The sequence below is a fragment of the Uranotaenia lowii genome, unplaced genomic scaffold (assembly GCF_029784155.1).
Source record: "Uranotaenia lowii strain MFRU-FL unplaced genomic scaffold, ASM2978415v1 HiC_scaffold_623, whole genome shotgun sequence".
In the NCBI taxonomy this organism is placed as follows: Eukaryota; Metazoa; Arthropoda; class Insecta; order Diptera; family Culicidae; genus Uranotaenia; species Uranotaenia lowii.
In genome coordinates, this window is record NW_026598560.1 from 1 (window position 1) to 23236 (window position 23236).

The 23236-nt window shown below is 35.1% G+C and overlaps 3 protein-coding genes and 3 non-coding genes across 6 annotated transcripts; 2 read left to right on the plus strand and 4 right to left on the minus strand.

Moving 5' to 3' along the window:
• Nucleotides 1-9182: 9182 nt before the first annotated feature.
• Nucleotides 9183-9346, minus strand: LOC129760484 (U1 spliceosomal RNA). Its single transcript, XR_008740349.1, has one exon. It is a non-coding gene; the product is annotated as a U1 spliceosomal RNA (small nuclear RNA).
• A 2207-nt stretch (nucleotides 9347-11553) lies between these two features.
• Nucleotides 11554-11717, plus strand: LOC129760486 (U1 spliceosomal RNA). The gene has a single exon (XR_008740351.1). It is a non-coding gene; the product is annotated as a U1 spliceosomal RNA (small nuclear RNA).
• Nucleotides 11718-12774: 1057 nt separating this feature from the next.
• On the plus strand, nucleotides 12775-12938 carry LOC129760485 (U1 spliceosomal RNA). The gene has a single exon (XR_008740350.1). It is a non-coding gene; the product is annotated as a U1 spliceosomal RNA (small nuclear RNA).
• A 2130-nt stretch (nucleotides 12939-15068) lies between these two features.
• LOC129760481 (zinc finger and SCAN domain-containing protein 22-like) lies at nucleotides 15069-19174 on the minus strand. Its single transcript, XM_055758124.1, has 5 exons — nucleotides 19019-19174; nucleotides 18735-18861; nucleotides 15629-16636; nucleotides 15465-15561; nucleotides 15069-15401 (listed from the first exon to the last, which is right to left on the minus strand). The coding sequence occupies exons 1-5, from the start codon at nucleotides 19042-19044 to the stop codon at nucleotides 15112-15114; spliced, it is 1548 nt and encodes a 515-aa protein (XP_055614099.1). The 5' UTR covers nucleotides 19045-19174; the 3' UTR covers nucleotides 15069-15111.
• A 778-nt stretch (nucleotides 19175-19952) lies between these two features.
• LOC129760483 (cytochrome c oxidase subunit 7C, mitochondrial-like) lies at nucleotides 19953-20574 on the minus strand. The gene is made up of 3 exons (XM_055758126.1): nucleotides 20466-20574; nucleotides 20314-20405; nucleotides 19953-20217 (listed from the first exon to the last, which is right to left on the minus strand). The coding sequence occupies exons 2-3, from the start codon at nucleotides 20398-20400 to the stop codon at nucleotides 20101-20103; spliced, it is 204 nt and encodes a 67-aa protein (XP_055614101.1). The 5' UTR covers nucleotides 20401-20405; nucleotides 20466-20574; the 3' UTR covers nucleotides 19953-20100.
• A 1457-nt stretch (nucleotides 20575-22031) lies between these two features.
• On the minus strand, nucleotides 22032-22783 carry LOC129760482 (uncharacterized; the record flags this gene model as incomplete). The annotated part of the gene is made up of 3 exons (XM_055758125.1): nucleotides 22032-22312; nucleotides 22388-22574; nucleotides 22633-22783. Coding segments are annotated over 3 exons (619 nt in total), but the record flags the coding sequence as incomplete, so codon positions are not given.
• Nucleotides 22784-23236: the final 453 nt, after the last annotated feature.

Below are 23236 nucleotides of genomic sequence, written 5' to 3' on the forward strand. Positions count from 1 at the left end.
CAAGTGAAAGGTTGGAAGACCCGTAATATTAATTATCTGATGTGCAATTTTCTTAGAAATTCGAATCTGCCTTCGAATTGCCTTCATTGAAGACATCTAAGTGAAGCTTTATTTGGTCCTGATCATCCAGAGAAATAAACAGTCATAGCTTTGTGAAAAATAATTTGATCCAAAAAAATTTTTCAGCCGGAAAACTCTTGAGAAACATTTCTGTGATTGTTGTGATTGTCTGCTGAAGATTGATGAAATGCTACTGAGGTTACATTAATTACAAATACACCCACTTACATGAAAAAGATATTTGAATTAATTAACATTTTGAAAAGATAAATTCTTATAAAAAATTGTTTATCATGAGCATAAATCAGTCAAACAATCTGAAGCTTTGGGCGTGGTTGTGCCCATTTTTAAGTTTTAAATTGATATTCATTATTTAAAAATCGATCGACTTCCAAGTCAGTCCTAGAGCAATGTTTTATAAAATCACATCTTCTTCATAGGGGTAAAGAGGGGCAAAACAGATTACGTTCTTTTATCTTTTCACCTGTAAATAGGCACTTAAAAATTAAGCATTAAATACCTTTTAGTTCTTTCTATGGAATTTTAATGACATACAATTTTATGTTGGTAGGACATATAAAGAAATAAGCTCAGCACTGGGCAAATAAGGTCAAATAACACTTTACTCAAATGGCTTCGGTTAAATTAAAGGGTAGATTTGAGTTTCTGAGAAAACTTCACGTGTGATAAATGCTATTCTAGACACTCAAACCCGGCGGCTTTGTGTTTTTCTTTATTTTGGATCCTAATTTTTCAATTGTGCATTGGACGGTTTATATGGAAGACAAACTCCCCCCCCCCCCCCCCCTCCCCTCAAAAGGGGCCGTCACCAAATTAGATTGCATTTGAACTAGAAGTTCTCATACTAAGCTTCCGTAACAAATATCAGCTTTTTCGACCGCATGGTGGCTGGGCCTTAAGAAGATTTTTAAAATGTGCAACCATTGGAAAAAACCGTACAACATTATGCACGACATAAAATTTGCCTGTGCAACTATTGGGCACTGATAAGCTGTTTTAAATGATTTTTTAAATTTTAATGTCACTATTTTCGAACACTTGAACCTTTGGATCATGTTGACCAATCCTGTATGAGTGCTTCGACAAAAAAAAATCGAGTGAATTTGGTTGAAATGACTGAAATACAGCATAAAAACTAAAATCATGTGCTTAGCTGTGCAACGATTGGCAAATCACCCTAGTTAACTTTATAGCTTTATGATTACTGAAAAAATCTTCGTTTAATACCGTCCATTCTGATTTGGTGGCTATTGCTGGTGTTGTAAAAGTCAAGTCTATTGCCGAAGGAGTAGTGTTTGGAGGTTTAATAAGTGTGGGTGTACCATCATTTAAAATAATAAGATTAGTATTTTCAGTTAGATGAGTTATTAATTCTCCTCTGGGACAGTTCTTATGATGTGGATTCCATATTTGATGATGAGCATTAGAATCTCCTGCTAGAATAGTCTCGCAGTTCAGATTTTCAATTAATTGAAGTATTTTTGTAAAAGGTGCTCTTATATTATTGTTGTTTATTGGTAGGGGTGGTATGTATACCGATATTATCAGAATGGGTGGATACGTATTTAATGTTTTGATTGCTATTGCTTCTACTGGGCTTATTTTATCTAACTTAATGTTTTCAAAAACTATATTTTTCTCAATTAAAATTCCAACTCCACCGTAGCCTGTTGGTCTCGAACGAGAGACAAAATTATAACCAGGAAAGTTGAATTTTTCATTCGGTTTTAGCCATGTTTCTGAAAGTAGTACGATGTCTACTTGATGTTTTTTCAAATGCTGTTTTAGAATTTCACGAGTATCTGTTGGTCTGATACTGTTAATGTTACTTTGAAGTATTATTAAATCTTTGTAATTTTCTCTACCCATTTTAAAATAAAAAATAAACAGTTAAAATCAACAGCTTTGAAAAATATCCAATTAACTATTTTAGTTTTATGTTTTAAATATTCTCTTCAAGCTGATCTACCGACACCTCATTGGAATCTTCGATCAGTTGTTCAGGATGAATAATGGTGTTCAGATCTCTGCTAACCTTTATTATAAGTATGTCTCTTTCAATTGAGTCCTTACATTTAATTCCTTCTATTAGATTATCATGTATAGTTTAAATTTTATTCATTATATTTCCCAAATCTAATTGTTTAATAATCTCGTTTTTAATTTGTTGTATAAGATTACTCATATCATTTTTGCTAACTGGTAACCCTACCGATGCATCTGGTTGATCTATGGTTTTGACATTATTTGTATTTCTTTGAATTGTTTCTGCAAAATTCATTCGATAACTTGTTGATGGATTATTATTTATGGTTTTGTTAGGAAGTTCCGGAAAGTCCCTTGCATTGTCAAGTCTTTGTTGTAAATTTGTAAATTTCGGGTAAAGATTAGCTGCTTCAAAATATGTTAGCTTGTTTAGTGTCATTTCTTTTTGAATTTTCAGTTGTCTTAATCGTTCTTTGCAATTTTTATCGTCTGCCCTATGTTGTTCTTTACAGTTCTTACAAAGAGGGAGAGATTTGCATATCGTTTCTTCGTGATTTATATTGCAGTTCACACAAATTTTTTCTTTAGACCTACAAACTTTTTCTTTGTGGCCAAATCGCCAACATTTAGAACATTGTTTTAATGGGAAGAAGTAGGCTTCAACCCTGGCGTTTATGCCGTATATTTGAATCGTTTTTGGGAGATGTTGACCTTTTGCGTAAATTTTTATGGAATGTGTGTTTATTAACTTCTTTTCCTTTCCCTTACTATTTTCTCTATCAATTCTTTTGATTCTTTCTACTTTGAATATGTGTATGTTATTACTTTCCAAATTTTCAAGAATCTCCTCATCTGTTAATGCTGGCGGAATACTTCTGACTACACCAATAGTCTCTTTATAAACATTTGGTACGTATACTTTATATTTAAATTCATTTTTCAATAATTTAGAGTTAAGAAGTAACTCCGCATCTTTAGGTTTTTGGAATACAATTTTGAATTTAGATCCTCCATTTGGTTTTAATTGTAGGTAATTTTTAATTCCAATGTTGTGTAGCATTTTTGCTACCATCATCGGATGTATTCTCTTATTAATATCAGATTCCTCAGATTCATTTTCAGTATCTGATTCTTTTTCTAGGAAGAAAGTGGTATAGTGTTGATTTTTGATGAATTCGTCAGTAGTTGTGTTTCTTTTTGTTGATATTGTTTATTTGCTTTTGTGTTAATATTGACTGGTTTTTCTTGTTTATCGTCCATTATACTGTTGTTAGCTTGTCCTGACTGTTTGTTAATGTTTAGATTCTTTTGATTTGATTCATTCTTTAAACTTACATCTGACTCCTGTGACCCTATTTCCATATCTTGTGTTTTCGATTCTGATTCATTTTTCGATTTGTTTCTCTTGTTCTTTCTTTTTCTGTTCTTACTCATGTTATCTTGTTCACTGTCGTCAGAAGGTTCTAATTTACGTCTTAAGAAATTTATTTTTTGTTTAGGATCATCAAATCCTCGAAAATCGTCTTCTGTGTCCATTATTATTCGCCATGTGACGTTATGGATAACAGTTAAATTAATTGAATAATGCTTTAAATTATATCAATAATGAATCAATTGACCCAGAATAAAAAAGTAATGTTTATGTGTTAATATAATTATCAAAGAGTGAAGAAAAACAATAAATATATCGATCTCCGATCAATATATTTGATTCTGATGTATGTGCAAACACGTTTTTATTTTCACCTAACCTATAAAAATATCAAAGCTATTATTGAATAATATTGAATAATGATAAATCGTTAGTAATTTGTGCAACATCAATCATATGTTATATAAGTCTCATCAGTCATTAATCAAAATGTTATTTTGTTAAAAGTATATAAAATTCAAAATTTAATTTATTTTCGGCATGTCCGCCATTAAGCAAAAATGAATTAAGAATCTAACCTATAATCATCTGGTATATACAGAATATCAAAAAAAAAAAAACCGATACTTAGCTTGTTCCGATATTCTCAATATCCGCATGTCCTCACTACTAGACCAATTAAGCACCCTTTATTCACTCGATGGAAACAAAATATTCTAAATTATAACTTTCATAATTCAAAAAACGTGTTAGAATTATCTTCCGCGTGTACAAAACCCGAATCCACGAGAACTTCGCAAGGCGATGTTGTCCGAACGGTAGCTTGTGTGAGAGTGAAAAAAAAAAATGTGCTTAATTTTTGTTTTCTCCTTGATAATCGTTTCTGTTAAACTATTTCAGCTGTGATTTTTTATTTGTTTAAATTTTTGTTTTGCGTTCACGTGCACAAATAAATGATGGGAAAACATTAAGAAATATATCGCATTCCGATTATTCATTGCGAATCGAAAGAGTTTTTTTTATTTATTTCAGTACAATTGGTTTGAATTTGAAAGAAAAAACAATTCTGTTGCCTACATTTGTCTCAATTAATAAAAAAAAATTAATCTGTGCCCTTTCAAAATGTTAATCTGGAGTTGTCAAAATGCTGATCAGGGATGCCGTCCGAACATATTTTCATCACTTTTTTCGTTTAGTTTAGGAACACATAAAAAAAAATAAATTCCGCTCATTTAAGAAATGAATTCAAAATTCGCACCACCAGCCTTTACTTCTTTCATGTTTTTCAGAAGATATGTCACAAGTCTCTCAGGCATGATTCCAAGTCCATAATCAGAAAACATGGATATTAGTTGTTAGCTTTTTGTTTATTTGGAGCACTGGCATTTCTGAAACGCTTTGTTAAAATTGATTTTTTTAATCAGTTCATTAATTATAAACATTCAAGAGAGATTATTGTCATGTTATTGCTGGATAAAAGCTCGGTATAATGTCCTTTGACCTAAGATCTGGATTTGATAAATGATCTAACAAACTTTATAGTTTGATAATGATAAACCAATTTGTTTGAAAATGTTCAAATATTAACAAGAAAAATCAAGCATGAGACAATAACAATACCATCTTTTAATACGAATCGTTTAAAACCCCATTTTTTGCCAAATTTAAAAGCGACACCCGTCATCTAGTAAAGAGAAAATAACGATATTTCTACGTAAATTTCGTGATGTTTTTTTCCTTAACTATTATTAGTAAGCAAAATTTTGATAAACAGTTAAGCAGTTGACCGATTGAATTTGAAATCTTTTTCTTTTTCTTATGCGCATTCAAATCTATGTATTTTTTGAAACAATAAAATTTGTTGGTTTACTAAAATTTTTATGGTGCAAGAATAGAAACAAACAATTTCATTTATTATAACTGGCATCCCTGATCAAGTCGAGTCGGAATACACGCTATTCACAAGTTAGACGAATTTCTCGAATTAATGCTTCCATTTTGTCCGCTAGAGGATGCTGATGGTGTCGCCTTCTCATTATATGAAGAAAATAAGTGTGGTGAATATTGTTTCAATAATATTTGGTTGGATCCTATTTGGTTAGGTCGACAGCGTTGGCCTGTTAAAAGTTGTATTTTTGAGGCATACAATGTTTTAAAACTGTATTGCAATCTGTATTTAAAATATTAATTCCCGATTCCAACGCTGCACTGCGATGACCTTTTTAAAATACGCAGTGCACTAAATTGGACTCCACTCCTGCTTGATTACTGTACTGTGAACTGCAGATTGTCCTGTCATTTTGAAACACGCGAATCGCTTTTTAATTTAACTTTGTACGAATTACTGCAACTGCAAAAATAGCACGGAATATGCAACAATCATTATAAGGTCACAACATGTTTTGAGTCGATGTTTTTCGTTAGATATAAAATCGAACTGTGCCCTTCCTACACGGAAAATAAAAAAAAGGTAAAATTTACCTTTTTGCGAGGTGAATTTTTTCCACCCCTCTTTCGAGGTAAATTTTACCTTTTTTTTTCATTCACCTAGCAAAAAGGTAAATTATACCTTTTTTCAATTCACCTAGCAAAAAGGTATATTTTACCTTTTTCGCATTCACCTAGCAAAATAGTAAATAATACCGTTTTCCCATTTACTGATTTTAAAGGTAAATGCTGGTTGGTTTGATTGGTTTCCTCAATAAGAATTAAAAAAATACAAAATTCTATCAAAAATTATATTTATTGGAGATAAATAGGGACTGGTAACTCGGCTTCGCGTTCTTCCGAGCCGCCATGGCCGCTGAATACTCCTGCGTTGCGTACATTCATGACCTCCTCTGTTCGGCTAATCCGGTCAGGTTCGGCTTTTCCGGCTGGAGGATGACGTGGAATACACCTATAAGCTCTATGGGTCGATCTGAAACAAAAGCAATGTATTATGACGAGAACCAGCACAACAAAATGATATCTAAGAAAACACTTACCATTCTATTCCGATTTTCACATATTATGCACAAAGCAAAACTTGTTCCTGAATGACAAAACAGCTTAACCTCAATAAACGGGTTCGGCGAATAGTCACTTTTTTTCGAGAAGAATTGTACCGTTTTGTTTAGCTCAATCCAGGTCAACTTCACCTCGCTACGAGGTAAGTTTTACCTTATTTGGTTTTACCTTTTTTTCTAGGTGAACTATACTTTTTTATTCAGCTCAATTCAGGTGAACTTCACCTCGCTACGAGGTAAGATTTACCTTTTTTGGATTCACCTTTTTCCTCGGTGAATAGTATCTTTTTTCCAATCTCGATTCAGGTAAATTTTACCTCGCTGTGAGGTGAGTTTCACCTCGAAGAGGTAGAAGCTACCTTTTTGGCTTTCACGATCGTTTACCTTGGCTATCTCGGTAAATTTTACCTTTTTATTATTTTCCGTGTAGGTTTAACAATCTTTTGGGATAAGATAAGAGCATGTTCATTGGTGTTGGGAAAAAGTGGTAGAAATTTTGACATTTTGAAAATTTAACCATGCAAAAATGTTTTCAAGATCTTTTGGACTTATATTTTTTACAGCACTGTTTCTATTTCAGCTGTATGTGGTAGAAATATTGCTATTTTTGCTGCAATTTTTTGCTTTCACTTGAATACCAGTCCCAAACACTCACCTTTCAACGAAAAATCGGATTTGAATGCCTTTTTGTAGTCAAAATGTGCAAAACAAAAACACCCTGTTCATGTCTAGTACGTACTTGAGTTCGTGTGTAATCAAACAGGACAGTGTTTTTAGTGAATAATTTAAAGAAAGTTTAGTTTATCTATGTCAGATTGTTTGTTCGGGTCTAAACAGCAATTTTTAGAAGAAGAAAAAATGATTAATTTGTTTGTAACCTAGAAAAGTTGATCGTTTGCATTTGCTCCAGTGTACCTTATGTGCCAAAATCGAACGGTTTTTTGGAACGGCATTACTATATAGTTTTCGCTATAGCAGGACCAATATAATTTAGACAAACACCATAATTACGTTTTACGTTCTTGAATGTTTATAATGTATAACAATAACAATAACAAAAAGAAATTACAAAGCACTCGAAAATGACGAAAAACGTAAAAATTTCAAAAAAACTCAAAAACAAATATAAACAAAAGAATAGAAATGATAAAAAGCATCATAAAAAAGATGCAAAATGTCTGTATTTAAATACTCATTATGTTAAAATATGTTGCATATAGAAAAAATTACTAAAACAAGTCATTTTTCTCAACACACAATTTCATATTTTGAGCGTAACTCAAAAAAATGTTCTGCAGAGATTTTTTTAACCTTTTAATGCAAGACTTTCTGTTAAATGAGAAATGCTGTTATTGTTTCAGAGAAATAACTGAACAGGTTTGAAGTCGTTATTTTGAGTAGGTATTATATAAGTTATGGTCCTTCAAAGTAGAAAAATAATTTTAGAAACTCTTAGTTCATTTCAATACGATTATGCAAATTTCTTTAAAAAAAAACATTATTAATTGGATGCAGGAAGGTTTTTGTGGTTGATTGAGATTAAAAAATTTGTTATAATTTCCAAATCTAAAGAAATAACAGCGATTTTCCGAAAAAACTACATTTTTCAACAAAAAAAAAATGATTTTTGCATACTTTGTTTTATATCTTACATATATATTATGAACATTATGTACATTAAAATATCGTCATAATACCACGGGCTAATTACTTTTAATCTCTACAATATATTTTTTGTCGATTCACACTTAAAAATATCCAAGTGTTTCGAAATATTTGAATTTTTTAGTGATGTTTTGAAACCACACTATGCGTTAAAGGGTTAAGTTTTATTTTCGGATTCATGGTCCAATTTTACAATAAAAATATGGGCTATAAAATTCACGATTTTAGTACATTCTGGATGTACAAACCGAAATTTAAATAGAATTTTTTTTCAAATAAATCATGATAAATCATACCTGTATGGAATGCCTCTGCGTCTTATTAAACATTACAATAGTCGGGCGGGCGGATTAGTATAATTCACTTAAAATTCTTTTAAATTCGGATGCTGGAGATGTTTACCTACTTTATTGACAATCCGAAAACCACAAAACGTTGTCGATCATTCAAATTTTTGATGCAAAATTTGTCCTCTGAGATTTCTGCAATCTGAAAGAAAGGAAAGTATTTTACTAAGTTATTGAAAAAACACATAATATTACGTGTAAAATTACACAACATTACAAAACATAGTTTGTTTCGAAATTAGCCTAACTGTTCCTCCAACCATTTTTATTTACATAGTATTCCGTCTCACGACATAACTTGACGAACATAATTCCTAAAATTCACTCGGTCCATGGCAACCGTTCTCCAATTTCTCGGGCACCCCACGTTCGCCAGATCACGCTCCACTTGGTCTAACCACCTCGCTCGTTGCGCCCCCGCCCGTCTTGTTCCTACCGGATTCGTAGCGAACACCTGTTTTGCAGGACAGTCGTCCGGCATTCTCGCAACATGTCCCGCCCAGCGTATCCGGCCAGCTTTCACCACCTTCTGGATACTGGGTTCGCCGTAGAGTCGCGCGAGCTCGTGGTTCATCCTTCGCCTCCACACTCCGTTCTCCTGTACGCCTCCAACCATGTAGAAATATTTGAAAACAGGAAAGAAGGGTGAATAAATTCATCTATTCAGAACTGCAATATCGGGTTAAATCTACTGCAATATCGGGTTTATACAAGAGTTTAAAATCGGGATGTGCGCGTACGCACGTCCCGGCTACCAAAAATTTCGCATACGAGTTATCCACATGAGGGATAATCGCAGGGGTCAACCCAACCGAAGTGCAATGGGAGGGCCTCACCCTGGGGGAACCGCCTTTCTGATCACGGTAACCCCTATGCCAGGTAAGTATGCTTTCTAGTGCTCTCGAGCGAGCTCCTGGATCCGGGAGGGATTGGCGTGGTAGTGATTGATATTTTCTGGGCCGAAAAAGGAAGAAAATGCGACGAAGGCAACACTGGACGATTCCCGGCAGATCTCGTCGTTAGCAAATTTGCCGGATGTCAGGAAAGTTAAACTAATGAATTTTTATTAAGATCAACCTGAAAACGTAAAATCGAAGTGATGAAAACCAACGCTTTCAAGGTAAAGGTTTATGTTTCTTATCTTGTTTCTAGAAAATGACAAAAAATTTCATGAAATAGTCAGATAAACCAAATTTTTGGCAACTCTTTCAACAATCTTTACCAAACTTAACGAAAATCCAGAACCTCAAAAGAAATAAAACGAAGCGGACTGTACCGGTCTGGAAGAAAACGGACATTCGATTGTACACAAACTTTCGAGAAAGATTGTGTGAAACAGCATTCTAGAAGTCGGTTCTCGGAAGGGTATATGATAATTTTTTTTATTTTAGTCATTCCTGCATTTAATTGGATTTGATTTATCGACTGCTATTCCAATAATGATTTTTGAATAATCCATCATTTCAAAATCACAAAGATCTAGCTGCACTTTCCGTGACTAATTTTAATATGATTATTTTATTTATTTAAATGATGTTTCGTTTCATGACATAATATGATAAACATTGAGTTTATTCGCATTCAAATATGAATAAATTTAATTTTACTGATCAAATTTCTTGGTTATTGTGTGGGTGACGCGTGTTTCATCGGTAATGTACGAATTAAACAAAAGACGTACTACAAAACACCACACTAAATGTTTTTACTAATAGAAAAAAAAAAGATTTATTGTCGACCAATTTCAGGATTTGTGGAGCACATCTTTACTGAACATGTCAGCTTGTCTGATAGATGAAGGAAAAAAAACAAACAGCTTCATAATCCAATATTATACGTGGATGGGTGGTCAAATCATAAAAAATATCGTGAGGTAAATCAATGGAAATGTAAATCTGTTAAGCTGCTTTGTGAAAAAGTAAAATTTTTACTCTCGGGTTAAAAAATTGTGAGCGTGTAAAGTGCTTGGAATATTCATATAAATTTAATGTGATACGACCATTCGGCAAATTATTCTCGGTTCTCCTATGCAATGTTGTACACAAGTTTTCATACAAGATTGCTTCGAATCCGACATTTCTCCGTTTTAGACACTCAGGCAAGTTCTAATTATAGTTTTCATAAGATGCGTCTGGTGAACTGCATTTCAGAGTGCATTTTTTTTCCATGTCATAATTTTATAAACCCTCAAAAAAAAAAAAAAAAAACTAGCATTACGTAGAAATAATTATCAAATTTGATCAATTAAAACTATTCTGTGAATAATTCGTGAAATAATGGGTACTGTATAGACAAAATAAACCCATGTTATAATAGAGCTTGAACAAACTAAAATATAAAATCAATGCGAATCATGACTTTACTTTATTTAATAGATAGGATGAATCATCCAATAGGATGAAAATCCCTTTTAAAAAAAGACTACTTTACGAAAAGAAAATAGAAAATTTGTTTAATTTTAAGTTTTTAGACCACAGCATAATTACGTTTTATTGTATTTATACAATTGTCGTGTCCGGTGGATTTTTCCTTCTTTTGAAGACAGCTTGGGCAACGTCCCTCGATGAAAACTAACATCCGTCCGTCGCAACAATATTCTATCAACAAACCCTCTCCAAATCGTGCAGATTCACGTGGTAATATATCCCTATTAAATTTGCCGGAATATCTCTTCTTGTCGGTTCACAGACAGCGTAATTGTTTTAATTTGACATTACAAGTTTCTAACTCAAAATAATATTTTAATTTGTCATTTTTTTTTTTCAAACAATTCTCTTCTCTTTGTTCCTATTCTCTACAACAATTTTATGAATTTCCAAATGTTTTGTTATGGGGCCGCTTCTAAAACGAATCATATAGTATACATATTAAGATTTTTAGGAGTGTGGATTTGTCAGGTTAGAGAGTTATTCGGAAACCAGTTTTACTCTCTTCTCTTTCAACAGTGCAGCAGCAGCAGCAAGCAGATGGAATAAAATCGTTCAGTTTTACCCTCTTCTCTTTTTCCAAGCTTTCTTTCCCGATGAGAGTGTAGCAATCGCTGACGCGCCAATCCCTCCCCGATCCAGGAGCTCGCTCGAGAGCACCAGAAAGCATACTTACCTGGCATAGGGGTTACCGTGATCAGAAAGGCGGTTCCCCCAGGGTGAGGTCCTCCCATTGCACTTCGGTTGGGTTGACCCCTGCGATTATCCCTCATGTGGATAACTCGTATGCGAAATTTTTGGTAGCCGGGACGTGCGTACGCGCACATCCCGATTTCAAATTTAACAAAAATTTACAATAGAAACGAAAAATTTGGAGATTTGGTTGGTTAAACAACAAGTTCGTTCACTTAAATTTGGGTTCCTCTATCTCAAGACGGCTTTATTTCAAAATTGAGAAGACGGTGTCGATTCATAATAAGTTCGTCCGGGAATAATTTCTAAGTTATGTGTTGACTTTTCGATGTAAATTATTACATTCGCATTATTGTCCAAAGCATGGAGTGCATCTCCAAAAGCGTTCAGCAATCGTTGGAATTCTGGATGTAAATTTTGAATTTGAATCATTATTTTATCTCGGAAGTGAAGATGAAATCTTGCGTGCGACTTACGTGCTCAATATTCTGGTATCGGCCAGGGCATTAGCGCCTACTCCGTCGTTTGAAAAACGTCCGTAGCGAAACTTTTATCACTCAACTCACCGTTTGTTATTATTGTTTGGGTTTTCATAGCGTTTTCTTCACAGCCAGAACCCGGATTCCATATAGCTGTAGTTGAAAATCAGCAAACGTTAATTTTTAAAGATAGCATTTTCGTTCCAATTAGCTGCTTTGCCAGAGTCCGTGTAACCTGAAATTTAATAATTTAATTATTTGTCGTCCAACAATTGTAGACCAAACTCACAAAATTTCATAAAAGTACACTTTTGGCAAAAAGTGTTCTGTCGTTAAGGTTTTAAAATAAATTTATGTTTCTTGAAGATCCAGTTAAGGTGTCTGAAGCATTCATTTCTTGAGCAACAATAATGATAAAAGAAGCTATCAATAAGTCATATTTCAACATTACACATTTTTCGAGAAATTTTTTTTTTTTCAATCTTTCGCAGATGAAATTCTGCCATTGCTGCCTGAAGAGTTAACTTTCTTGCTCTCAGTTGAATCTCTTTTGCAATTATTGGATTTTGGGTCAGCCAGCCAGCAGCAGATGGAAAAGAATCGTTCAGTTTTACCCTCTTCTCTTTTTCCAAGCTTTCTTTCCCGATGAGAGTGTAGCAATCGCTACCGCGCCAATACCTCCCCGATCCAGGAGCTCGCTCGAGAGCACCAGAAAGCATACTTACCTGGCATAGGGGTTACCGTGATCAGAAAGGCGGTTCCCCCAGGGTGAGGCCCTCCCATTGCACTTCGGTTGGGTTGACCCCTGCGATTATCCCTCATGTGGATAACTCGTATGCGAAATTTTTGGTAGCCGGGACGTGCGTACGCGCACATCCCGATTTTAAATAATCAAAATGTTAGTATACTTCCAAAAGTATTTATATTATATTTGGCGTCGTGTTCTCTGATGCTAATGCACAAATTTCCAAGTTCATAAATAGTTTTATGGAGATTAATCACTGTATTTTATGTGTGTTACTGCAGAACACAAATTTGATATGTGATGATAATACTTCTAAATAAATTCTACCCGCTCATTTTCACCATCTTTCATTTAATCTAACCTTCAATCCATCTATAAAATTTTATAATCTTAGTAGGGACATCCCACTGAAAAGGACATAACTTTTCACCGATAAGGCCGTTAAATTAAAGTTAATAAACAATTTTGCGGGTTATGTTGTGTTTAACTTTCATATTGAAATTTTTTTTATCTGATCGTAACAAGTGAGAATCAGGTGGTGTCCTTAAGAAAGCAATGATGCAGCTTGCAACAGTTTCTATCATAAAATTTCGCGCTTTTAATATTTTTTTTAGTCTGAAACATAGATAAAAAATTTATTATAATCTAAAAATGAGTCCAATGTTTACTTACATATTCACTTATTGCAGAAAAGACATCATAACAGATCACAGATTTTTTCAGGTAACAGGTGACGAACATAATTCCTAAAATTCACGCGGTCCATGACAACCGTTTTCCAGTTTTTCGGACATCCCATGAGTTCCGTATTTACTCTTTCGTTTTTTCACATTTCTTAAACTGTTCCTTTTTAAAAAAGTTTTTTTTCTCTGCAGAATTCAAAGTATTGTATAATAAAATTGTACTTCGTATAAGAAAAGCCAACAATCTTCGATAATTTTTATGCACATAACATTTTTTCTTTCAAGTGCCGGCAACAACTCTGGTATTTTGCGGCTATTTTTGAATTTTTGATTGCTGAAATGCTGATTATTATAATGGTTTTGCGGTAATATACAAAATTATCGAAAGTCGTTACGTTTTCCATGATTGGATTTTCAATTTTATCCAAATCCTGAACACCTATACCTACAATTTTCTAAGATTTTTAGCTTACGGCTCGGCTGTCATGTCATTATGTTTTTGTGATTTGTTTTTGGGCGGTATGCATCATTTCGCAGTAAGATATTTCAAAATGTTTTTTTTTGGTTTTGAAATTCAAAGCGTAGGACCATACATAATTCTAGTTCGAACGCGCACCGTGAAGAGGCAGCCTCTTAGCTTTTATCTATGTTTCTAAAATCGCTCCGTTTTTTCTAGGTTTACTCAAAGATCTAGGAAGGTCCCTTGTTTCTAGGTTTACCCAAAGCTAGTGACAATCCTTGAGGACATCCTCGTAGTTCTGATCCATGTTCCTAGGACGGACTTTTTAACATTTGGAACATACCTCGAAGTGACTTAAATATCCATATCGCCAAATTGACTTATCCTTAAATTGGGAAACCGCGTAGTGTAACAAACCGCTGGAAGGCAAACCGCAATCAAAGGGCTATATAATGTCAAATGAGAAACCGCCAAACAGGTTCATACGCGAAATGTCATACCGTAAAATTGAATACCGCGAAATGGTTTACCGGGAGCTGTGATACAATCGTTATTGCAATTAAAGCGCTTTTTTATGGATTGTTTTTTTGGTGTGTTTATCGATCGAGCAAGAGTTATCAAGCCTATGAGAAATAATGTTGAAGTCCAAAAAGATAAGAGCACGAACAAGTATTTATGTAATCAGCCAGAAGGGCCAAATTGATGAAATGAAACAGAAAAAAAACCTGATACAATTATCAGAACAGAACAGAAAACGACAGTTGAATGTTTTTGAGAAAGTGTTAGACATAAAAAACACAAAATATAATCAACATATTTCTGAATAGCCATTATTTGAAAACTGAAGAAAAACAATCAGTTTTTAGAGGCAAATCTTCCAAGCAAGCCTCTCTAATAAAATAAATTAAATTCAAGTTCAGTCTTAAAATTCAGAATGCAGATACAGATTTTAATGATTTCAACATAGAGAATAAAAGTAAAGCCTACTAACCTTCTCAAAACGCTGCTAAATTCTCCCGAGAGGATACATGATGAGTGGCGTCTTGAGATTGCTTGTGTCCTTAACATTCCATCGTTTAGGCAAGGATTTCTTTACAAGTAATTTGACGTTGGACGGCACAGCTTAAGAATTTCTTAACGTAAATTTAATAAATGGCTCTCGACAGTTAACCTACTTGTTCCGCTTTCCGTGAGTTTCGCTCCGGAATGTGGGTCTTCAGGTGCTCCCGGATTCCGTTCTGGCAGTAGAAAGCATTGCAACACACGTGACAAATGTACGGTCGCTGTCCGGTGTGCACACGGATGTGCCGCTGCAGATGGTGAATGTCGACAAAACTCTTCGAACAGTGCTCACAGGTGAACGCTTTCTCGTCGGCGTGCAACCGTTGATGATTTTTCAGATTCGAGGTGCTATTGAATGCTTTCGGACACCGGTTGCACTTGTACGGTTTTTCGCCTATGAATGAAAAAATAATATTACAGTTCTTTATTTGATGAAAAGACATAACAAATAACTTACCGCTGTGGACGCGAAGATGCTTCCTGAGATTACACTCCTGGTTAAACGTCTTAGGACATTTGTCACACTGATACAAACCTTGAGGACCATGAACTCTCTAAAAAATAAATAAAAATTTTGTCAGATTACAGACATTTCATTGAAAGATTCCAGTTTAAACATACCATGTGCGATTTCAGATGCGAAGCACAGTAGAAGCTTTTGTTGCAAACTTCGCAGACGAACGGTTTTTCGCCAAGATGTTTCCGTATGTGATACTTCAGATTATTTGCCTGCACGAACAATCGATCACAGTAAGGACATTTGTGCTGTTTGTCGGCCCGATGTGTCCGCATGTGCTCTCTCATGTAGGACACAAAGCGACCACAGATTTCGCATTCGGTGGGTACTTTCGTTGGTTCACCCTCAAGACGTTCCTTCCGGGGCCGACCGATTTTCTTCTTGCCCGAAATCCCATCTGGAGCTTCGGATTTCTTTTTCTCTTTTCTCTTCTTAAGAGGTTTATCATCGTCCGAACTATCACCGCTATCGTACTTGACATCATCGTTGTCGCCATCATCTCGATAATCATTTCCTTCACCCCATTCCGAATCGCTGGAATTGTCACCTGACTTGCTTTTCACCTTTTCGGTAGTCTTTCTTGGAAGGCGTGGCCTTGGAACATTCTCTTTTTCGTTGTCTTTCGTAAGTTCTTGTTTTGCCTTACTGGATTCATCTTTGTTTTTCCGCCAGCCGGGTTTTCTACCTCGACGACCTTTCACCTTCACAGGCTCGCCCTTTTTTGCCAATGCTGCTTCTCCCGTTTCTGATTTCTCAACTGGTGCATCTTGCAGATCGATTTCCAACTTTATGCTCAAATCCTGGAAATGATCGCTATGGTCGTCATCATTATAATCGTGACGATCATCGAAATCATCATCCTCGGAAATACTTTTCCTGCGTTTATCAGAATCATCCAATGGGGCAGGGTCCATGGCCATCGGATCCATGGCCATCGGATCCATAGCCATAGGATCCTGGCAGCCAAGCGGATCATAGTCCAGCCCACCCTGGGCCGGTTCATCCTTGATGACGAACTCAACCACCTTCGGTTTGGCGTTCTCATCGAAGGCATCGATTCGTTTCCGACAGCTTTCGCATATCGGTGAAATCAATCCACACACCGGAGTTACCTGTTCAGAGAAGAAAAATGAAAAAAAAATTAGGATTTCATTTGATTTAGGTCAAAATTTTGAAGAAATTACGATTGAGGTCAGAAGGTAGAATAAGATTTTAGTGAAACACGTCTTGAAAGATTGAAACGGATTCAGTTTCTGAAGAATAATGATCAGTAAAATATCAATTTGTTTTAGTATTAGTAAAAATTGAAAGGATTAGGGCGAGACCGTAACACGTGAGACCTTACACCTAAGTTCTGAGACCTACGACTTAAAAACTTGAGATTGGACACATGCGACAGTAGACATGAAGAATGGAACCTTAGACCTGAGACCCAGGTCTCAAGGTGTCATGTTTCAGGCCTGAAGCTGTCATATCACATTTTCAGGTCTCATGCTTCATATCTCAGGTGTCATATGTCTTAGTTCTCAAGTCTCATGTCTTAGGTTTTAGGTCCCATCTTTCAAGCATCAGAGCTAAGCTTTTCCCAAAAATATGAACATTTCTAAGTTTTTTTTTTCTATAAAAAGGACATTATTTTCCTTCAGATACTGTAGTATTAATTGCAAAAACCATGAAGAGAAACCTCAACTTTTGACTTAACCTCAACTCTTAAGTTAACCTCAACTCTGAACTTAACCTCAACTCTGAACTTAACCTCAACTCTGAACTTAACCTCAACTCTGAACTTAACCTCAACTCTGAACTTAACCTCAACTCTGAACTTAACCTCAACTCTGAACTTAACCTCAACTCTGAACTTAACCTCAACTCTGAACTTAACCTCAACTCTGAACTTAACCTCAACTCTGAACTTAACCTCAACTCTGAACTTAACCTCAACTCTGAACTTAACCTCAACTCTGAACTTAACCTCAACTCTGAACTTAACCTCAACTCTGAACTTAACCTCAACTCTGAACTTAACCTCAACTCTGAACTTAACCTCAACTCTGAACCTAACCTCAACTCTGAACTTAACCTCAACTCTGAACTTAACCTCAACTCTGAACTTAACCTCAACTCTGAACTTAACCTCAACTCTGAACTTAACCTCAACTCTGAACTTAACCTCAACTCTGAACTTAACCTCAACTCTGAACTTAACCTCAACTCTGAACTTAACCTCAACTCTGAACTTAACCTCAACTCTGAACTTAACCTCAACTCTGAACTTAACCTCAATTTTGAACTTAACCTCAACTCTGAACTTAACCTCAACTCTGAACTTAACCTCAACTCTGAACTTAACCTCAACTCTGAACTTAACCTTAAACTCTGAACTTAACCTCAACTCTGAACTTAACCTCAACTCTGAACTTAACCTCAACTCTGAACTTAACCTCAACTCTGAACTTAACCTCAACTCTGAACTTAACCTCAACTCTGAACTTAACCTCAACTCTGAACTTAACCTCAACTCTGAACTTAACCTCAACTCTGAACTTAACCTCAACTCTGAACTTAGCCTCAACTCTGAACTTAGCCTCAACTCTGAACTTCACCTCAACTCTGAACTTAACCTCAACTCAACTCTCGTCGCCATTTGAATTGAAACTAAGTTTGAGGTTAGTTTTATAAAAATGGGAATCATAATTATATATATTTAAAAGAATTAACCTGATCTTATTTTTTTTCCGTTCCGTGTTCCAGTATCCTTCATCGGGAAAAAATCGACCCATTCTTTGTTAATTGTAATTGACAGGCTACATTAAAGTTTAATAACCAAATTTTAAATCTAATTCAAGTTTTTCGACAAAAACCTTTCACTTAGCGCGTTCAATTCAGATCGTTTTTCTGGCAAAATCGAGGAGCAAAAACGGACATCAATGAAGTTTTAAACCTTCATAATTTCTTAAAAACTTTAGTAACACTTCAATATCTAAAAAAAAACAATTAAAACTACTTAACTTTCAAATTTTTTTAAACGAGATCACGCGACGAACTTTTACACGAAGCGCGGAACCTTTTTTTTTTAAAAAAGTAACGGCCATTTCCTGTTATTTTCCTACCGTTTCCGGGCAGCGTTACGGCTCTATGTATCTTGTTTGCGCGAAAGAAGGTCCCGTCCGTACCTATCCATCCTACAGCAATAATCAACTCATTACTTACCTCAACCCGGGTGCATTTGTAAATTTTATTTAGCAACTTGGAATCATCCGGCCGGCAGAACATCGATTCCATATCCCCCTCGGAGGCGCCACATATTTTGCATGCTTTTTCCTTTTTGATGAAGGGACTACAAATAAATAGAGAATCCGGAAAAGAAAAGTATCAGCTCATCAAACTATCTACCCAGCAGGTTTATTTTGAGCGACAAGGAGGAATTTGATTAAGGTTGCTCTAGATGTGGAGCGATTTTTTTTATTTTGAAACGAGTAGTTGCAAGCACTTACCTGTCAATATCTAGGAGATTAGCCATTCTGGATCACTTAAACACTACTTAAATTAGTTAATCTAAATTTATAACTTATCTCTGTTCCAGCGCAACTTGTTATTATTGACTGCAATTGCAGTACTGATTTGACATTGCTACCTACGGTTCGAAACGTAACGCTTTGGTGGTGAAATGACCCTCATAAAAAGTATAAATTAAGAAAACATAACGAAATATGTTCGCATGATGTTGGTCACAAAAGCAACATAGTTTGTTAATGATTTCAAAACAGGCGATACAGTAAAGCATCGTTCATTGGTCACTTTCAAATTCGTCTCTGATTATATCCAATGCAAAGACACGTGTTCAATTGTTAATGTCTTAACATATAATATTCATCTTACGGGCTTGTGATATAGCTCAGTTGGCAAGTCTGTTTCTTCCTGAGCCGATGTCCGCGAGTTCGAGCCCAAGAGTAAATATCGAACACTGTTGCACCGGATAAGTTTTTCAATATTTGTCCGCCAACTGGAACGTTGATAAAGTCGCGAATGCCATAAAGATGGTAAAACGACTATAATCGAAACAAAAAAAAAAAAAATATTCATCTTAAAACTAAAGCAAGTTAAGAACTAAAACGATCAACTTTTTCGATTAACCAACCATTCATGACTACCAATTTTGGGTAACATTTAGCTGAAGATGATAAAATTATTGATTTCAAGGTAACTAGAATTGAATAAAACAATCTGACTAATTCAAGAGACTGAATGATCTAATTGAACTCCAGTAAATCTAGGTAAATCAATTTTTCATATTACTAAGTGTCACAAAAGTTTACAGTCACATCTTTTATTATCTTTATAAAGAACAAATTGCTGTTGTTGTTTACATGAGACTTCTTACAGCAATGGTGTTCGATATTCTTCCAATCGTAAATGAAAACGCTAAACTTTATACGTTCATCTGACTTTATTTCTTACATTCAAATTTTTGCCAAGGAATCGAACCTACCGGTTCAACACCTTTTGACTCTCTAAAGCTCAACACCTTAACCAAACGAGTCACAGTCAGTTGTGTCTACATTCCGAGCGTAAAGATTTACATCTTAAGCAGCTGGTGCCGCAGAACGAAGAACGGCAATCCCAGTCCGGAACCGAAGAACGCAATGAACATAGCGGTCATCTTGTACCGGTTTCCGAGGCTGAAGGGCAGGTTCTGGAAGTCAAAAACAAAATCAATGTTACCTTAATAACCCATACTTTTCCTCCTCAAGTCGGACATTATATAATAGAAAAGAGGATAATCACATACCTCGCCGGGAATTCCACCGTGGGAGTGCGAGTAGCGGACCAGGTTGGTCATTCCGGAACGGGAAACGGTGGCGACGCGACCCAACATGTTGGCTGCAACGAAAACGGAATGGTTTTAGCAGGCAAATAGTGAGATAAGGATGCAAATCTTACCTTGAATTGATTTTCTCGTACGAGCTGCGTAAAATACTCGTGAATGCGAAAACGGGGGCTGATTTATTCACCACGCAGTAGCGGAGTTGTCAAAAATTTGGTGAATTTCAAACCATACGGTTCGTATACCCTCTAAAACGGTGGGAGATTCAATGCGTTATGCGGGCTGTCCCTCGTTTCACACGCTTAAAATATGTACACAGGAAATAGTTAAAAAGTAAAATTTACCGAGATAAAAAGATGAAATCTTGTGAAATCCGAAATGGAAACTTTGTCATCAGTCATGGTTGCGCGGAACATTCATCATGCCGTAGAGGGTTAAAAACATTTGAATAGTCCTACTTTTTTGAAAAAATAACTAAAATTTTAAGTCGCGAATGTCATAAAAATGGTAAAACGACTATAATCGAAACAAAAAAAAAATCTAAAATTTTCATGAATTTATAGATAAATGATGATAAATGTCAAACGAATCTGTATTTTTTGGGGATTTTAAATCGGTTGGTTTATTTATCCCACAAATCTGTAATGAAATTATTTAACCCATTCAATTGATGATTATATATCTTCGGGCCAGTTGTTATTTAAATTCTGTGTTTTTCTGATTCTGACGTTGCATAAATTCAGGCGTATACAGTTCCTGTATTTTATTTTCACAAAAACAAACTTATTTCTTCCAGTATTTAAAGTATGTGTTCCATTACCTTTCACAAGAACAACGATGACAATATGAACTTACAACACTTATTTAAATTGCTTCTGTTTTCATACAAGAATCGTGAGCGCCTTTGAGTATGCAATAAATCCCCAAACAGTAGCTGAGTTTTTGAGTTTTGGTTAAAAAATTTAACAAAATGTGACTTTTGATGCAATGTTCTGGAAATCACTCAAGAAAAGCAATCAGGATAAGTTTCAATCTAGAAAATTTCAACTTCGAGTATTTCGAGCACGTTAAAGTTGCTGCTGAATTGTCAAACATCAACACTCACTAGATACAAAAAATATATCATGCCCCATCAGGTGCTCCCGTTGTGTTCGTCACGTGGCCAATCAAAGGTTATCGACATACTTGTTGATACATTTCAAACGTCGCTCACTGATAACGTCTGATTGCCTAACTGACAAAGGTTAAATTTAGGTTTTTGGTTAATTTACAGTTAACTGCAGTGCGAATCATCTAATGTAATATTTTTTTTTGGATTTTCAATACATTCTCGAGTGAAAAATATGTTTTCTGATACAAAATGAAAAGCAAAAAAGATTCCACATTTAGTATCAGTAAATCGCCTTCAATTATGCAATCATCCTACTCTATTCTTTTAATTATTAACACTCAATAAGTAGAATATTTTCAAGAATTGTTTTCCTTAACCTGACTATAAAGTTAATTGTAACTAACAGGCTACGTTGAAGTTGATAATCAATAAAATTACAAATTACTATTTGCCTTATTGTCCAGTAGTGTTGTGGAGCCCTATCCTGAAAAATAGTCAATCGTATTTACCTACCCACCATTCAATTTAATATAATAAAAAAAACCAAAAAATATATTTTAAATTATTTTATTCACTTTAACTTCTTTGCCACCCGATTCCTGTCAAAGTACCAATGTTTGAGCAACAAGCTGGCCGGTTGCTCCAGGCAGAAATACACCACCAAAGCTACCGTGTAGCAAACCAGCATTGATTTCGTGAGAAAATATCCGAAAAAGTCTACCGTTGGGTTCATCATTAGCGGAAACCGATTGGCCAGCAATCGCAACATTGGAACATGCACCACGTAGAAGCAGAAAGAAAGTTTCCCCAAGCAGGTCATCGGTTTGGAAGCGAGGAATTTCCGTAAGAGACCTGAAAAATCCAATTTGGAAGTTTTTGGTTCCAGATTTAATTAGACATATAGGATTAGTTTCAAATCATAATTACCCGGTGGTTTCAGGAAGCATTCGATGAAAGCTACAGAAACGGTAACGACGGAGAAATTTCGGTAGGACACGAAGTGTAGAATACTTATCCAAGATGTTCTACTTATCTCGTAATTGTAAAACAGGTTTATCGGAACTATGGCCAAGAGTATTAACACGGGGATCGAGCCTTTTACCATTCTGTATAGCTAAAAACAATCGAGATCTTTAGCGAATGAATCATTATGACAATTTAAACTAACTTACCGATGAATTCTGCAAATCAACTCGCCCTTGTTTGTGCAGTTGATACAAATAACCGACAACGATTCCTGCTATAACGTTATGTGCGTTGGTGTAGCTTGGTTTGTACATGTTCAGGAACCATTTCTGATAGATCAGGATAAATTGATTTTCACTGAAATTAGGCAAAAAAGAGAAGAGAAAATTCCATAAAGATTCAGAATAACCAGGGTAACACTTTCGCCAATAAACTCAGAAATCTGTTAACGATTTTGGAAAACATCATTTCAATACTTGCAAGGGTGCTTAATCGGTATAGCGCACGGCACCCTTCCAAATAAACGAATTTCAAATCAAAACCATTTCAATACTTGCAAAATTTTAAATTTAATACTCTTTGATACGAAGCAAACACATAAAACAAACTGTGTAGAAATATTAAGAAGGATTGTCCAAAATAATGTTTGAAAAAGTTTGTAAACTCTGTGTGATAAATTTTTTTAATCACCTTTTTTGGTGTACGTATTGACGCATTACTTCATATTGATTTTCATTTGATTTGTTAATCCAGAGATGTTGAACCAAGCAACGGGCCAATCCGAGTATAAAGCTCGCAGTCTTGCACAGC

Coding starts and splice junctions, on each gene's coding strand:
- LOC129760481 (XM_055758124.1), bottom strand. CDS start 19,044: ATGGCTAATCTCCTAGATATTGACAG. Junction 16,637..18,734: donor ACAAATGCACCCGGGTTGAG/GTAAGTAATGAG, acceptor TTCTCTGAACAG/GTAACTCCGGTGTGTGGATT. Junction 15,562..15,628: donor CGCATCTGAAATCGCACATG/GTATGTTTAAAC, acceptor TTTATTTTTTAG/AGAGTTCATGGTCCTCAAGG.
- LOC129760483 (XM_055758126.1), bottom strand. CDS start 20,400: ATGTTGGGTCGCGTCGCCACCGTTTCCCGTTCCGGAATGACCAACCTG. Junction 20,218..20,313: donor ACGGTGGAATTCCCGGCGAG/GTATGTGATTAT, acceptor TTTGACTTCCAG/AACCTGCCCTTCAGCCTCGG.